At 43.7% G+C, this 18019-nt stretch overlaps 1 protein-coding gene across 1 annotated transcript in view; it reads left to right on the forward strand.

The window, feature by feature from the left end:
• The window catches only part of CHUK (component of inhibitor of nuclear factor kappa B kinase complex), a 29695-nt gene that overhangs the window by 2159 nt on the left and 9517 nt on the right, over window positions 1-18019 (forward strand). The window contains exons 3-14 of the mRNA XM_069863648.1: window positions 1363-1477; window positions 3086-3155; window positions 5585-5673; window positions 6335-6424; window positions 7016-7140; window positions 8513-8620; window positions 9855-9990; window positions 10985-11179; window positions 11561-11663; window positions 13241-13364; window positions 14465-14616; window positions 15612-15673. Of these exons, the coding sequence (XP_069719749.1) occupies window positions 1363-1477; window positions 3086-3155; window positions 5585-5673; window positions 6335-6424; window positions 7016-7140; window positions 8513-8620; window positions 9855-9990; window positions 10985-11179; window positions 11561-11663; window positions 13241-13364; window positions 14465-14616; window positions 15612-15673 (1369 nt within the window). The remainder of the gene's footprint in view (window positions 1-1362; window positions 1478-3085; window positions 3156-5584; window positions 5674-6334; window positions 6425-7015; window positions 7141-8512; window positions 8621-9854; window positions 9991-10984; window positions 11180-11560; window positions 11664-13240; window positions 13365-14464; window positions 14617-15611; window positions 15674-18019) is intronic.

Consider the following 18019-nt stretch of genomic DNA (forward strand, 5'->3'; position numbering starts at 1 on the left):
CATCTTGGGTGAGTTGGCTGCTACCTGACAACTGGTAACCTTGCCCTGGTTTATCTGTCATCCTAAGATGTCCAGGCATTTTTCCTCTGCTAACGTCTTGGGACCTAGCAACAGCCCTCTTTTGCTGCCTGTGCTGTTTGTCCATCCCCTAATGATGCCTAAATTCCTCCAGACTCTCACTCTGCAGTGCAGTGAGTTTGAATGTGATGACATGAGAACACCCATGAGTTCCCATACCGTGCACCATATTCATCTTTGATGTAGCAACCGAGGAGCTAGGAATTGTGTTCTTTCTGTCGCGCTCCCAAATGTACATGTGAATGTCTCCTGATGCTTTCTCATGAGACGCTATTTGCTCTGCGCTCTCTCAGATGTCACTCTCGGGTACCTGTGCAGCCGAGCTGTCCAGGTTTGTCCTCACAGGCGTGAGCAGTAGCTTGGGTGTTGAGGTCTCACACAGTTATTCCCTAGTCCTGAGAATTCCTCCGTTTTGAGCGAGTTCCTGAAGCATGAAATGCTCTGTTTCACTTGTGGAAGTGAGAATGCCACTCAGTTTTGTTCTGAGTTTCCTTCAACAAGGCCTGCAATGCCCCTGATGCCCCTGAGCAGGAATGCTCCTGCTCTGCCTTCTCGTCACTCTCAGCTGCTCACTGTAAGTGCTGACATTGGAGGAAACCACTTGGGCAACCTGAGTTTGTAAGTCGGTGCTTGATGATTGCTGTTGTTGTTAGTGTTTTCACCATGTTCGTTGAATACAAGCACCGAGCCACACAGCTACAGCTGCTCCTGTGGTGGCTTGCAGAAGCTTTGGAAGGTGAACGCAGAAGCTGTTTGTTTTCCCTTCCTTCTGAATGTGTTTTTTATTCCAATGAGTACGTTATGTTAGGGGCAGTCCTAAAGAAGCTGTTTGAATTCAGTTGCAGAAGTGAATCCTTCCCCATGCAGGTGGATTTGTCGTGCGTTGTTCCACCTCTCTAGCAGACTTAAGCAAGTGTTAATGGATTCCTATGAAGCCCTCAGCCCAGTGGGAGACTGTCCCCACGTGCAGGACAGACACATCGGTAATGACTTCGCCAGGAATGTGTAGGAATGCAGAACTTGAGCCTGGATCCCCCACATTAAAAGTCCTGTACCTTGACTTTGAGATGTCAGTTCTGCTCATCGCTGGTTTGCATATTCCCAAAGCATGGATTTTATGCATTTGGGCACTGGTAAGTGCGAGTTAAAGAGTATGCGTCTCAGCAAGGATACATTTGGGGAACAGAAATTACCTGAAATGTAAGACAAAGTTGCTTGACAATCTGCTGTCTCATTCCTCCAAAAGAGAAGTTGGAGTTTTCATCCAGCTTTCCATGTGCTTAGGTTGAACCATCCCAATGTAGTAAGAGCCTGTGAAGTTCCTGAGGAGATGAACTTTCTGGTTAACGATGTTCCACTTCTAGCAATGGAATATTGTTCTGGAGGGGATCTCCGGAAGGTAATGTCTGTTTTGCAATATGTAACAAAATAAGTGGAGTTAAAGCTGCTTCTGTAACTGGTTGTCTGTGAAACCATATATGTTCTGTGGCATTTTTCTTGGGTACAGATATGGGGAAATAAATGCAAAGTGGAACAAAAACACGTGTGGGAAATGAGGCTTGTGTTTTTGAAACCAGAGGACAGAGAGCAATCCAGAGGCAGATACTATTTTATCCTGAAACAGTGTGTGCTTTAGCATTAATACAACTTTTTATAGCCCAGGTGCACGTACCAAGCATGTTTGGCTTTGCTGCAATGTGTCTGTATCTGTTTGGAGTCTGGTCTGGTTTCATTGCATAGATGCTGGGACTATTTAGGAAGTAGCATGCTTCATTCAGTTTGATCACATGTAATGCTTTGTTCCTTACAGGGAAAGAAAGATGCATGTTTGGTTGTTTTTTTTTTTTTTCTTTCTAATCCTGTTCTTTAAATCTTTCTCTTACCCTTGCTTGGTATCACTTGTGTTTTGCACTGCTACTAATTTCTCATTGCACATCTGCAGTCTTCCATAAAGCCTTGAAAAGCATCTGTGTGTGGTCCATGCACATTTTTATGCTTGTGCTCTTCTAGGGTTGTTTTGTGAAATCAAGCTCTGAGCTTGATTTCTGACTTTGCCCCCTCCTCCTCTTTTTGTTCAGCACATCTACCCAGAATGCATGGAGTGAGATGTTGAAGTTTGGCTTCCATAGAACCCCACAGAGGTTTGACTGCTGATTGTGCTTGAATTGTGAAAGGAAGGCAGGCAAAAACATCATGGGAGAGGTGGCTGTAGTGCAAGAACCTCAGTCATCTATAAAAGCCTTCAGTGTAGTAATCAAAAAATCAGATGACGTGTTGATGGACTCTGGCAAATCGCTGAAGCTACTTATTGACCAATCTTTAAAACAATGATTAGGAGGAGGTTTCCTGTGGTGCTTCTACCATACCTTTCACTAGAGGAGGAAAATTTGTGGCAAGGGAGAGGAGAGATGAAGCAGCACTTAAGAGTGGAGGCAGGGTTGAGAATGCAGGTTGTAGTCCATGCTGTGCATGCTCCAGTGAGCCGCAGGGCAATGACCTGCGTGCTGAAGTGTCGAGCAGCTTCTTTTTGTTGTGGGAGGTGAGTCAGGAAGGAGACAGTGTCCCAGGGCAGAGCAAGCCAGCCATCAAGCACTTTGAGCCGAAGGAGGTGACTTGTGTGGAGTGGGGTGGCCTGTGGCAATAGCACTTTTATCAGTGTTCCCTTTAGCAGATGAGGAACAAGCAGATTCTGGGAGCCTCAAGATCCCTGTTGCCGGCAGCCATACAGCCCTGCCTTTGTCTCTTGCCCATTTGCTTTCTGATAGTTTTCATGCTTATTCTAGCAGTCAGTCAAAATCTTTTCAACCCAGTCTCTGTGCAATGAATTTTCATTTTGTCTGAGTTATTTTCTTTTTCCCCCATGCCTTTATTTCACAAAGCCAAATGCCTCATTCAGCTATATTTGAGCTGTGCTGTTTTCTGTATCATGTCAGCAGGGGATGGAAGATGTCGTTCTTGATTGTTAACTGTTGCACTGTGGGTCTAAACATCTTTTTCTTTACTGTAGTTGCTAAACAAACCAGAAAACTGCTGTGGACTTAAAGAAAGTCAAATACTTTCTCTGCTTAGCGACATTGGTACGTAGTCTAATACCCGTTTTGTGTTTTGGGGATTTTTTTGGTGGGGGGAGTATTAGGTGTAGTGGCATTTTGCTCTCTCAGCTGACTCTAAAAAGGAGACTAGCAAGAACGGTGTGTTAAAACAAATCAGGATTTTATTCCAGAGGAAGGATTTGGTATCATTGCTGATCACAGAGTCAAGAAGCTTGCAGTAATGATGTGTCTGTGGAATGGGTTGGAAAAGCTGTGTAGTGGTCAGTTGTAGGTAACTATGACCTTAACGTTTTGCTTTGTTATGGTCACCGTTTTCCATTCATACCCCATGTTTGTGTCAATTGAAGGAATGTAACTTTTACAAGCCAAAAAGCAAGCACTGACATGAGAAGTGCCAAAGTTGCCCTGTGGTTTCTCTGTGTAGGTTTTGCTTAGACGGGAGGGAAATTTTGTTTGTTCAGGATGACTGTACAAGGGAGATGATAAACTGGAGTGGAGCTGAGAGCACAGAATAAGGGGAAGCAAATCATGCTGTGGCTAGTCCAGCAGTCTTCTGGCTAATGATTTGCTCTCAGCTGAGGGTTTTTTAGATAGGCAATCCCAAAATAAGTGTGCCTTAATGTTGAGAAATTTCTCATTTTGGAAGAGCAGTTCTGGAGGTCTGCGTTAGAGTTGTGGGCAGCACAGAGATGGAGAATATTGTCTCCTTTACTTAGCACTGAGTAGGCTACATCTGTATGCAGTTGCATTCACTGGTAGGGAGGCACTGGAACGGGTTTGTGCTGGAGGTGTTCATGCCCAAGTTGGAAGAGGCTTTGAGCGATCCATGATCCACTGGATGGTGTCCCTGCCTATGGCAGGGGGTTGGATCTGGATGATTTTTGAGGTTGCTTCCAACCTAAACGATTCTGATTCTATATCTGGCCCCAAATTGCAGAGGGACGTGGAGGATCCTGACCAAGGCCCTGCATAGGCTGCCCAGGGCGCTGAGTACCTGACCTATGAGGAGATGGGCTTGTGGGATCTGGCCGCAGGGAGGCTGAGGAGGGTCTGAGAGCAGCCTTTGGCTACAGAAAAGGCAGATGCACGGGTGGTGGATGGGACCAAACTCTAATTGTTGAACAGCCTAACTGGGAGCATCAGCCCTATGTCCTACCATGGGAGGCTGAAGCACAAGGCTGAACAAGAAACCTCCATGGTTTCCAACCTCCGAAACTGCTGTTGTGCTGCATATGGCCCTAGGGAGGGTCCCAAGGCAGCCTACAAGGAGGCAGAGCAATGACAAAATAAGAATTAGCCAGACATCCACTTGATGTGTGTTATAGAAGATGTCTGATACTGTGTAGATTTCTGATTCTGCAGTTTGGAGAGGGAAGAGGCAGCAAATCCATACAGGATGGGAGTAACCCAAGTGATTGCACTGCTCATTGGGAGCAGCTTAATGTGATACCTTTGGGTACCAACTTTAAAGCTCTTTCCCAAAGCTGTAGTAATCTTTGGGAATCATTCTGTGACACAAACTTGACAGTCTCCAGAAGTGTTTGAGCAAATATCTGATTTTTAAAACTGTTGAGCTTTAGTTGCTTGTTGTCAAATTCTTGACTGCCCAGAGCACTGTAAGAAAATAAAAGATGTGAGACTGAAACCTGGCCTCCTTGTCAATTGGGAAGCGCCAGCTCCTTGAGTGCCCTGGGGAGGACAAGTCGTCTGATTGAGAGTGATACTTAGAGATGGTCTCTCTAGCCAGGAGGCCTTCTAGGAGAGCTCTTTAGTAGAGCTTATTTTTTTAATTCTCTTATAGATAGTCTGCCTGTACTTGTAGAAATGGAACTGGTTTGGGCATGAGAAAGCATTTTGGATGTATTGGCCTGGAATTCTGTCCTTTCGGTGCTCAGAGGGCTTGCAGTTGAGGTCCCAAACCCAAGTGCAATGCTGTGTCCCTTCGTCCTTGTTCACCTTCTAACTGCAGAATGGGGTTTGTTGTCTTCATAATGAGTTGAATGTCTTTGACAAAGATTTGAAAATGCAGTGGAGAAGAAATGCAAGTTGGAAGCTGTTAAATGTATAAATGACTGGTAAGCCAGTGAAGGCTAGGGACTTTCTCCATGATGGGAGCAAGTGTTTGAACTGTAGATGAGGCATGGTTGAATGTTTCTCTTGAAACAGCTCCTCAGCTCCCTCTTCTCTTGCCTTACAGGCAAGAGTTGTGACCTGCAGTTCTGCCACGAGGTCTGAACTCTGTAGCAACCTCCATATATGCAGAGCAGAGGAATGGAGCTAGTTCAGCCCTGGCATAAATCTGACAAATTTTTTAAGTCAATAGTTCTGAACAGTCATTTATAATGAAAATTTATTTATTCCAACCTCAAAGTCAGGAACATTAGATTTTTATCAGATGTATCTTTAATCAATGTGTGTTTATTTTCTGTTAAATCAAACACATTGTCTTTCAGGGTCTGGTATCCAGTATTTGCATGAAAACAGAATTATACACAGAGATTTAAAGCCTGAAAATATTGTTCTTCAGGATGAAGGTGGGAAGGTAAGTAAAATGGCATCTGTTGGTGGTGTTCCCACTGTCATTTCTGGAAGTTGTCAGCAGCTTTATCTTGCCTGAGAGAAATAAAACAAACAGTTTGTGGCATTCAACTGAGCTGAAAACTGCACTGTGAATTTCCCAGATCTTGAAGCTCCAAATCCTATTTTGCTTATCCTTGTCATTAAAAAAACCCAACTTTTCCTTCTGTTCAATAACCCTACCTGCAACAGAATGTGAATGATAGGAGATTGTCGCATATCCCTGTGCTTGTGGCTTTGAGGACTGCATGTGAAATGAAGCTAGTTCAGAGAGTCAAGCTAAAGATTTCCTAGTGGAAGTTGTGTTCTCTGTTGTTATTCTTTAAATGAATAACTGTCAATTCCGAGACAAAAAGCTATATACTCTGTTCGGCCATGGTGTAGCTGGCAACGTGCTTTAAATAAAGTGGAGTCTTAAGTAGAGATAGGTGTACAATGCCAGCTTATATGGTGCAACAGCAAGGCTTATCACTGTCATGTATTGAAGCTTCGCCATGGACTTTCTTCAGAATTTCCATTCTGGCTTTCCTTCTCTTGAATGCATGTCACTGCACAGATTTTGGGTTGTTTGTTGGTTTTATTTCTCTGAATTTGGTCTTCTGATTAACTGTTTAAACTGTCTACAGATTGTTCACAAAATCATAGACCTGGGATATGCAAAGGATCTGGATCAAGGAAGTTTATGCACTTCTTTTGTTGGAACATTACAATATTTGGTAAGACTTGGTTTTGCGTGTGTGTATACAAGTCATGTAATATAGCCTTATTTTATAGAATCACAGAAGTGTGTGTCAGAAGAAACCCATGGAGGTCCCTTGTCCAGCCTTCTGCTCGCAGCAGGACTGTCACCAGTTCTAGATCAGGGATGCAGTGCCTTGGCCCAGCCAAGCCCTGAAACCTCAGAAAATGAAGATCCCGCACCTTCCTGGGGACCTGTACTGAAGATGATCCCTCTCCAGGGGAATAATTGTTTCCACATGATCAACCTGAACCTCCCAGATGGTGGTCTGGGGCTGTCACCTCTTGTTGTATCACCTTCCAGGATGAGTTTGGCCCTCTCCATCCCCTCCATTCTTTCCAGCCTCCCTACAGCCAGACCCAATCAGCCCATCTCCCTCCCATCTCCCGTGGGCTGGGTGCTCCAGGCCCCAACCCACTGGGCAGCCTGAGCCAAGCTGCATCAGAGTCCCTGTGCCGCTCTGGAGCTGGGGGCCACGCCTAGATGTAGCTTTGTCTCTGCAGAAATGGAAGAAAATAGATGACTTGAAATACCACTTTCCAAAGTGTCTTTTTGTGATTCTTTTTAGGCTCCAGAACTCTTTGAGAATAAATCCTACTCAGTTACTGTTGACTACTGGAGCTTTGGAACAATGGTGTTTGAGTGCATTGCAGGATTTAGACCTTTCTTACATAATCTACAGCCATTTACATGGTAAGAAAGATTCTTCTAATAGTGGTGCCGGGCAATAGCTACTACATGCAGTGAGGTGACAACATGATCCAGAGCAATAAATTTGTTGTTAGTTAGATGCTGAGGCTGGTGGTCTACTAAGCTTTGCAGAAGCCATTGCCACTTTAGTTGTACTAATGACAGTTCACTGGCTATTTATACATATTATAGTGTGTGCTTATTACATTGTGTGGCAGCCTCTGATCATAATAATGCCTTCACAAGTCAAGTTTGAATCAAAAAATATAATTATAAACCAGCCTGCGTCTCAGTGTCAGAAAAATATAATGGGAGTGATACAGTCCTTTATTCACCTAGGCTGTGCTTGTTTTTAGCAATAAATAACATTCAGCAAGACAGAGAGAGCATCTTTTCTGTAGTAAACTTATAGTTACTTGTTTATTATGCGTTAACAAAAAAATAATTTTAACCAATATGTTGCAATTGTATCCCTTTTAACTGTTAATTCTTGGGATTTTATTGTTCTGCTACTTCAATATTCGTTGCATTTTTTTTGAATGTGGAAAACATGATTTCCTAATGTAAGTAGTAGAAAACTAATGAGATTAGAATCACAGAATCACAGAATCACAGAATAACCAGGTTGGAAGAGACCCACCGGATCATCGAGTCCAACCATTCCTATCAAACACTAAACCATATCCCTCAGCACCTCGTCCACCCCAGCGCAGGCTGTACACATGCGGCTTCAATTCCAGTTGGGGCTGACTGGGAAAGAGAGCAGGCTGGCAGTCTACAAGAGCAAGAAGCATTCTGCTGTCTCACAGCTGACAGATGACTGTCAACTTGCTCTGGGAGATCCTGCTGCTCCAGGAGCAGCTGAGCTCTAGGTAAGGTTCACACCAGGGCTGAAGTGAGCCAAGGTGGGGAAAGTGAGGCAGAGTCGCTAGTGATGGTTTCCCTGGTACTGGATCCAATTATGTGCTGTACTTCTAACTCATATTAGATGCTTCACTCAGACCACGGTAAGGGCAACGGTTTTGCCAGATGAATCTTGCAAATCTTCTGTCTTATGAATGTGCGGAGTCTAATTTGGTTGTGCAGGCTTGCTCTCTGGTCAGTGAATTGTTGCCTGTTGATCCTTCCCTCTGATGCTGTGCAGACCTTGCAAGCAGGTGCAGAAATCTTTGTGGAGACCGAGTTAGTTGCAAGGACTCCCCTCTTCCACTTGGAGATGTTCTGGGTGGATTGTTGGGAAATGTCATTTTTGTTATGAAAGAGAGTTTGTTTTCTAAAGCTGTTAGACTGTGGAACTTTTTTTCTGCTGCCCTATTCAGTTTGCCCTTTACAGAAGTAATGTTTCCAGTTATGCACAAAAGATTTTATATTCTAGGCATGAAAAAATCAAGAAGAAGGATCCAAAGCACATCTTTGCTTCTGAAGAGATGAATGGGGAGGTTCGCTTTAGTACCCACTTACCACAACCTCACAGCCTCTGTGGGTAAGTGTGTTCTTATGGCTACGTGTGATAATTTTTAGTTTGCCTTCTAGCCTGAGGTGTCCTCCTCCTTTATCCCAAGCATTGAGGGGTCTTCCTCCTTTCTCCTAAGGAGTGTTTCAAGCTCCTGTCAATCTACCATTTGCTGCTTTAGGCTCTCCAGTGGTGGTTAACCTGCAGTGTTTGGGATGATGGCAGTTCACCTTGCAGTGTGAACCCTGTGACTGCTTTCTGCCCATTGTCACATGGCCACTGTGTAACATCTACCCAAGAACTTGATGGTATTGAATCTCATAAACCAAGTACTCAAGTTAGCTGCTCTGTGACAGCAGAGGCTTCTAGTACTTGTGTTGAGAAAACTGCTTCAGGTCCAGCAGAGGCCACTGCGTGGGTCAGAGCCTGTTGAATAGACCATAGAAGGAGACGCTCATGAAGCTGGGCTTCTGTCTGGGAAGGAGAAGGCAAAGGGGGAATCTGGTTTTGTCTTCTTAACTGTCTGTTGGGTGTTACAGAGACAATAGATCTTGGCTCTTCTCAGAGGGGCAAAGCGAAGAGGTGAAAGGCAACAACACGAGTTACAACAAGGGAAACAAGATTTGGGCACAGGGAGAAGGTTTCCCCGTGCTAGTGGTGCCTCCCTGGGACAGGACACTGAGCAGAGGGGGATCTCCCATCTGCAGGGACTGCCCAGACTCGCTTGGGCTCAGTCTCGAGCAGCCTGCTGTAGCTGCCACATTGGCCCTGCTGTGGGCTAGGGCTCAGAGCAAAGACCTCCAGTAGGGCCTTCAAACTTAAGTAACTGGTGTGTACCAAGGCAGAAGTCAGACTCTAATCACCTGTCACTTATTTAGCACTTAGATCCCTAGATGTACCCAGGAAAACGTTCTCCTCTTTATCCATTTTGACACACCTTACTGATGTGTCAAGATACATTTGACTCAGTGAATAGGAGTCAGGAAGAGGAAGAAGTGTAATGCAAGTTTTATTCAATGGGCATGTGCTCCTGCTGTTGTTCTGGCAGGGATGCTCACTATGTATGTGCTTTCCTCCCCTTTCACGCTTTCCTTGCTGTAAAGATGAGTGGCTGCAGCAAAATCAATATGTTCTGTGGATGTTGCACACACACAGTCTCTAAACAGAGTTCTGACCTTATTGCTGTTGTGAGGCCTTGCTTTCCTGCATGCACTGAGTGCTGTAGAATATCTGCCTTCTTTTTCTTACGGCTCTTCTCATTTAGTTTAATTGTAGAACCGATGGAAAATTGGTTGCAACTGATGCTGAACTGGGATCCACAACAGAGGGGTGGAGGTTTAGATCCTGAGACCAGTCGTCCAAAGTGTTTCCTAATAATGGATCACATACTGAATTTGAAGGTAAGTGAGGGTTGTAACTGCATTTAAAGGCCCACAGAAAGCAAGTTCAGTGATGCAAAGCTATAAGCATGGCACGTTCTTGTTGATATCAGGAAGTGAGTGGATATACAACCAGCCCAGTACATATCTGAAAGCAAAATATCACCAGCAATATTAATCTCTAGCTTTATACTTAGAGTAGAAGAATGACTCTGCATTATTGCTTGTCATCTCAGAAATGACTCACCAAGATCAAATAATGTTTTAATATCTGCTAATAACAGTTTTCCTGAGCTCCACTACTGATGCCATGACCTCCAGGCCCATGTACCTGTGGTAGAACTGAGTTCACATTCACATGACTCTTCCCTGTCAAGTAACTATTGGATCTTTATTAAGTAAGACTATTTGGGGTGAGTGTATGTAGAAGCCAGATGAAAATTTTGTCTTATCTGGAAGGATTAAAAAAGAATTAAAGAGCCCGAAACATAAAATATTGCACCCATATATGGAAATTGTCTAAATCTATGTGTTGTGGTGTGGTTTGGGTCCTACTTCTTTGCTCAAGTGTAGTAAAACTATAGAGAGGGCTATGAGAGCGATGAGAAGACAATCACTGGTGTGTAACAGCTTTTTTTGTGTGGAGGGATTAAAGGAAATGGAACTTCCCTTCCTGGGAGCAGTAGTGGTTAGCATCAGAAATGGTGAGGCTCAGAATGTCCTTCATGCTAAGGTTGTCACCGTTCTTTTGATGTCATTAAGCTGCAGCATGGCTTTTGGAGGCTGATCAGTGGATTTGACTATGACTTTCTCTGACATTAAGTTAAAAGTCACAGGCTCAGGCTTTGAGTTTTATTATGTGAGGCTTCACTCCTGAAATTGATTATTGTAGTCGTTAAAACTCAAATGTTGCTCTCAGTTGAACATGTTTGTCACTATATACTCTGTCTTAGATCTCTGTGTCCTTTCTCTTTGATAGACAGTGATCTGTAATCAACTTGTACTGTTTTTGCAGATAGTACACATCCTAAATATGACCTCTGCCAAGATAGTTTCATTTCTTTTGCATCCCGAAGAAAGCCTTCATTCCCTTCAGATTCGGATTGAGTTTGAAACTGGAATAAGTACTGGAAATCAGGAACTGCTGTTGGAAACGGGGATTTGCCTGGACCCTCGGAAACCTGCTTCCCAGTGTGTTATTGATGGCGTGGTAAGAATAATTCTGTTCTTTTAATGCTTTCATATTCTCAGGGAATTTAAAATCTTAGGGAAGACAAATTGCCTAAATATTCTCCCATTAGAGATAGTTTGCTCTCTAAGTGTAGTAACTCTTAAGATCTAGCATTATTTCCTTTATTGGGTAATGTAATCAGATCCTATTTAAATATTCTGTCTGAATATTTAAATAAAATAAATTGCTAACAAAGCATCTTGTGTTTCTGTGGGTTCTATCAAAATAATTTTTTAAGGCACCTGGTAAGAAGAGTGTCTGCCCATAAAATGAGCTCATGATGTAACAAGGGCCCGCTGGGTTATTAGGAACTATGTTTGGGATTTCTCTTGTTTATCTTCTCTTCTCTTTTCTCACCAGAGAGGCTGGGATAGCTACATGGTTTATTTGTTTGATAAAAGCAAAACTGTCTATGATGGACCCTTTGCTTCTCGGAGTCTGTCTGACTGTGTAAACTACATTGGTGAGTACACTGGAGGGCAGCCAGGAACTGGAAGCACTACATCTCATGTAATATGAGAGCAGATTTGCCTTACTAATCTCTCTGTGTGATCTGGCTAATTCAAAGAGGACCATTTGTGAACCTGGCACAGCCTAACAAAGTTTCATATACCATGCTTTATCTCCACATTCTGTAGATATAACAGTTTAGAAAATTTATTGCCTGCCCTTTGGGAACTTTCCTACAGGGCAAGTTAAAAATTCTCTTAAGATTTTTGCCCTTTTTATTAAATTCTGTGCACTGAACAGCGTCTGCCCTACCTAAACACCTAAACCTAAGCATTACTCCACTTAAACAGAACCATGATGTGGTGTCATTCCCCTATCTTCGTGACAGTTTTCAGCTCTAATGATAATGTCTGTGGCCCCATGGCACTGATCCTGCTTCTGGTCTCACCAAGCAGAGCCAAGCGTCTGAGAAAGTCCAGGCCCTTTCCTCCTCTTTAGTTGTTAGGAATAGAGCCTGTCTGTTGCTGCATGGATACTGGTGGGATCTGCTTGAGTCCACCCTTCTTAGTTCTAGTCCTGCTGCGTGGCCCTGGCACCATCAGTATACTTGCTCACCATGCATGAAAGCTGCTTCTCTGCTCACAGCTTCCTTTGTGTCTCTGGAAATGACAGGACTCATCTGCAGGACCTAATATACCTCTATGAAGGTATTTATATATGTACCAAATATATACAAGATCCTTCTTGCAGTTGTACCTCTGTGAAAGGAAAACTAGTGTCAAGGGCCAGGAGACACCCCCTGGGGTAGTGCATGTAAAGGCAGTGCCTTGTGACGTAAAGTTACTGTTAAGTAGCTTAATTTTCCTTGGGCTAGCTCTGCAGAAGTTGTACTGGTTTTCACAGTCTCGTTTTACTGTCACTCGGGTTTATTCTGATTGTTTTTTTCTTTATTCTGGTGCGTTCATTGTGTGGCATCATTGTGCTGAATCTCTTGGAGCTAAAGCTTTCTACTTGTCTAATGATAGCCTAATATAATGACAATTCCCTGTCTTTATAGGGGAACCCACATAAGTCTTGCATCTTTTCCCCTTAAACATCAATATCAAGAATCTAGGAGGAAATTGTACAAAAGCTTTTAAGACTTTTTTCAGATGAAACACTCAACAATGACCAGTAAATTGATTAAATGGAGCAATTATATTTGCTTTGCTAGCTTGGGCAAGTGCTTTAGATAAAATTTTTGGACCCATGGGTACTGCCTTGAGCCATGTTTCATGCAGCATGACATATGTCTGCCAGAGCCAATCGGTCCAAGTGCTCAAAGAAATCAGTGCTCTTGTAGCTGTGAATTCAAACATGAGCTGTCACCTGGCCAGCAGCAGGCTGTCAAATACCCAGGGAGCCTTAACATTAAAGGTTATACATGCTTAAACAGCATCACATAAAAATTGAGCAGATTTCATGTGGCTTGATCCCTTAATTTAGGCCTGTCTGTTGGAATTAGCAGGAATTAGTAGTGTTGTAAGCACTGAAGTCCTTTTCTAGTGTTGTTCTTTCATCTGTGTACAATTGTGTTCTTCTTGCATTCAGTACAGGATAGTAAAATCCAACTGCCAATTCCTCAGCTCCGCAAGGTGTGGGCAGAAGCAGTTCACTATGTGATTGGGCTAAAAGAAGATTATAGCAGGCTTTTCCAGGGCCAGAGAGCTGCCATGTAAGTTGCTACTCCTCATTCAAAAGATTCAGTATTATGCAAATACAGAGGCTGTTTGCGTGGAAATGTACATCTCGGAGTTTTGGTTACTCGAAATTTTACAGCCCTCTCTGCTGATCTGTAGTTGTACATTATAAAGTGTATTCGGGCTGGAAGCTTATTCCACTCCAGGAATTTTAGTTCATGGTGCCTGAAACTAATAATAACTGAAAAAGTTTGAGCCTGGAATATAGTCACAGACTTGCCGAATGGCTGAGTTTGGCTAGGACCTCTGCAGGTCATCCAGTCCAGCCCCCTGCTTAAGCAGGATCAGCTGTCCACATAGCTTTTAAATACCCCCTAGGATGGGAACTCTGCAACCTCTCTGGGCCACCTGCACCAGCGCTTAATCACCCTCACAGTAAAAAGGGGTTTCCTGATGTTCAGAGGGAGCCTCTGCACCCTCCCCTCAGGTATTTGTACATTTTGATCCCCACTCAGCTTTATCTTCTTGGGCTGAACAGTCCCAGCTCTCTCAGCCCTTCCTTGTAGGACAGATACCTGAGTCCCTTCATCTTCATGGCCCTTCAGTGACCTATCTCCAGTATGTTCTTGTCTCTGGCATACTGGGGAGCCCAGAACTGGATCCAGGTGTGGACCTGCCTGCTGGCAACATTCTTCCTTGTGCAGCCCAAGACAGTAATTTCACAAGTGGCAGAATGAATGGCGCTCTTAGTTATGTTTGTAGGGCTTTGTCCTCTGATTGAATTCTAGAAAAGGCAATGTCATGTATTGTAAGTGATAAAAAAGGTGCCAGCATTCACCAGGGCCGAGGCGCACCACAGGACTCTGTAAATGCTAAGAAATACTCTACAGTGCGAAGACTGTTTAATCAAGCTTGACAAAAGAAATCTGGGAGGTGCTGAAGGATTTCTCTTCTTTGCTGAGGACCAGCAGCTTCTGAAGAAGTGAGATAGTCTGTGACCCCACTGAGATTCTGTGTTTGAAGGATCTTACAAAATTTTTTTGCTAGCTATCTTATTTCCTTCAGGTAATGTGATAGCGCTGGCCATGTAAGTCCAGATACACTTTTCAACTCGTGCTCTTGTTTCATTTGTTAGGCTTAGTCTTCTTCGGTATAACGCCAACCTAATCAAAATGAAAAACAATATGGTGTCAGCGTCCCAACAACTGAAAGCAAAGCTGGAATTCTTTCACCAAAGCATTCGCCTTGACCTCGAGCGATACAGTGACCAGATGGCTTATGGCATATGTATGTATTGTGTAATATTTGCCTGGGTGTGTTGTCTGATCCTATAAAAGATCCTTAAAAGGAAAGGATTCCTTAAAGGAAAAGGAATGCTGGAGCTGCCATTGTGTTCTTCAGCATCTTTCTGGATATGTTTTAGCTGGGACAGATGCAGGAAAAGTTTAGCAGAAGAAAAGGCAAGAAGATAAAAACCAAAACTTTTTTGGAGTCCTTCAGTGACGGTGATCGGCTGTTAACAGGTGGTTGGCTGTTCCCCACTAAGAACACCAGGCCAAGAAAACTGGAATATTAAAAGTGCTGTTGGAGTAAACGTTTTGTATTTATTCACTCAGAGTCTGATCAATTTGGAGTTGTCACTGTTGATAAAGGAGGGCAGAGCTGCTGCCTTTAATGTGCAGTGGAAGGGCTACCGGCCATGCATTGCAGATCAGGCATGGTAACTGTAGAAACACTGTTTTAAACACCACTAAGGAGGTGATTGTGCCGTGCTTGTTAGCAGGTGGTGTTATGAGTCAGGATGAGGTGAAACAGCACCAGCTACAGTTCTAATGTCACGGAATTGTCTGGATCTTAAAACTGCTCTTCAGAGAAGTATAGTAAGATAGTTTGGATATAGGGCCGAGAAATGAAACTTAAGTCAAAAATTACGACCAGGCTGAAGGATGATGACGGAAAAGGCTCAGTGCACTGGTTTTAGACAGTCTGTGTTCAATCAAAAGTGGCATTTATTGAGCTTAATGATGAAGTTTAAAGACTCATTTTAGGCCAGTGGTTTTAAACAGTGAAATCCTGCCAAAGTGCTTGTTTGTGAGTTAAGGTCGAGCATGGAGTTGTTAAATTGGAGCTTTGCCATTTCTCTGTGATCTTTGGGTCATGACTCCTGCTTGTAGATTCAGCGTCATGCTCTGTGTTCAAATTCATCTGGTGCACGTAAAGTTCAGGTTGTGCTTTATTTCTGCCTGTATCTTTTTCTAAATTAACAATACTCTTCTCTTAAGCTTCAGAAAAGATGCTCAAAGCCTGGAAGGAGATGGAAGAGAAGGCCTCTCAGTGTGCGCAGGTACGGGGATATTGAAGAAGCTTCATTAACGCTCTGTAAAGGAGATCATGACAGGAACTTGGTGCCATATGTGCCACTGCTATGTTCTTTCAGCATGTTTCTTATCCAGCCTGCTGTGGGAATGAGAATATCATTGTAGATGCTTTAAAAACAAAACAGTCCCCAGTCACCAGGCTGCTTGAATTTAGTGACTGGTACAAAACCAGCACAGATGTCACTACACTCAGTTGTCTGTATAGGAAAGTAGACTATAGAGACCTGTTATTCATTACCCAAAAGAAATGACGTTGCTGTAACAAAGAATATTCCTCATTGGATTTATTGCACACAAAAATTTCCATTGCTAAAGCTGAAAATAACACCAATCATTTATTAAGCAGCGATTTCAAAATTTAAGTACTTCATTTAGGAGTACAGACATAAACTTCTGGTATTCTGCAAGTAAATATGCAAATTAGTTTTTAATAAGTCATCCTCAAGAAATTTAGAGCAGAGTTAGAGCCAGTTCTTATTCTGATTAGTTCTAATAGTTAATGGATGGTTTCACTTGTGGCTTGTAGATAGTTGAGCTGACACAATGTTTTTCTGTTTCTCAGAGAGTTAGTTGTGAGAGGAGAGCTAGATGGACTTTATCCACTGCTTAGAGTTCTGCTCTCTGTCTTCTGGGAATGAGCGTTTTGATCTTGCCTCCACTGAAAACAGTGAGGAGATAGATGGCTTTTTGACAGAGAATAGTTCTGCCTACATTTTTATCCAAACCTTTGTAGGGAAGGAATAAGCTTTTAGCTGTGATAACTAGGGACAGAGTTAGGGTGATTGTAGTTTATTGTCAAAAGCTTCTTTCTTCCCTTCTATGGTATGTGGGGAATAAAGCTTGGAAGAGGGGAGGCATTCAGGTCAAGGCATTTCTTTCGATAACAGGGTGTACTTCACATTTGCCTCACAGTCTGATTCTCCTTGGGTTATATTGCTTCTTATTGGTTTATTCTTCACCTGCAAGATCTACAGCCACTCCTTTCTGGTCAAGGAGTCTCATCCAATTTATGTAGCCTCATACCAAGTACTTGTGCAGCTTCAGCAAGGAATGTTTTGGAAAATGTTCAGTTTGCAGGTCCTACTGCTTCAGGTCAGAAAGGAAATGCTGAACTATCTCTTCTCTGGAAGGCAGGTCACTGCCCACAGTCCACGACAGTGACCAGTGCTTTCTTAACAATGCTGGGGATCTCACTGCATGTCTGGCCCCACATACCTCCTCCTCACGCTCAGTGGTTTTGTTGTTGGCTGCCTCGTCTAATTACTGTGCAGGCTTGGCATAAAATTCGTGCCTTTTGTATTGCTTTGAGGAAGACATGAAATACTGGAGAAATCTGTGACCAAAATGCATATGGGGAAGTAAAATGTGAGAGCACCTTCTGTCTGTACTGTAGAAGTAGGAGAAAAAAAAGTCTTTACTGCTGGAACAGATATAGAGGCAGAGAGCGTTATGTGTGTGCAGTGTGCATCTTGAAGAGATAGGATTTATAAGAAGCTGCTTTTTATCAACCAGTGTGCTTAGAATCATAGAATCGCCAGGTTGGAAAAGACCCACCAGATCATCTAGTCCAACCATTCCTATCAAATACTAAACCATGCCCCTCGGCACCTCGTCCACCCGTGCCTTAAACCCCTCCAGGGAAGGTGAATCAACCCCCTCCCTGGGCAGAAAATTTTTTTCTAATGTTCAGCTTAAACCTCCCCTGGCGGAGCTTGAGGCCATTCCCTCTTGTCCTGTCCCCTGTCACTTGGGAGAAGAGCCCAGCTCCCTCCTCTCCACAGCGTCCTTTCAGGGAGTTATAGAGAGCAATGAGGTCTCCCCTCAGCCTCCTCTTCTCCAGGCTAAACACCCCCAGCTCTCTCAGCCGCTCCTCATAAGGCCTGTTCTCCAGCCCCTTCACCAGCTTTGTTGCTCTTCTCTGGACTCGCTCCAGAGCCTCAACATCCTTCTTGTGGTGAGAGGCCCAGAAATGAACACAGGATTCGAGGAGCGGTCTCACCAGTGCCGAGTCCAGAGGGAGAAGAACCTCCCTGGACCTGCTGGCCACACTGTATCTGATACAAGCCAAGACGCCACTGGCCTTCTTGGCCACCGGGGCCATTGCTGGCTCATGTTCAGTCGCTGTCAACCAACACACCCAGGTCCCTCTCCTCCAGGCAGCTTTCTAGCCACTCTTCTCCTAGTCTGTAGCACTGCCCAGGGTTGTTGTGCCCCAAGTGCAGGATCTGGCACTTGGCCTTGTTAAACCTCATCCCATTGGTCTCAGCCCAGCGGTCCAGCCTGTTCAGATCCCTTTGGAGCCTCCCGACCCT

The sequence above is a fragment of the Phaenicophaeus curvirostris genome, chromosome 9, assembly GCF_032191515.1.
Source record: "Phaenicophaeus curvirostris isolate KB17595 chromosome 9, BPBGC_Pcur_1.0, whole genome shotgun sequence".
Classification (NCBI taxonomy): Eukaryota; Metazoa; Chordata; class Aves; order Cuculiformes; family Cuculidae; genus Phaenicophaeus; species Phaenicophaeus curvirostris.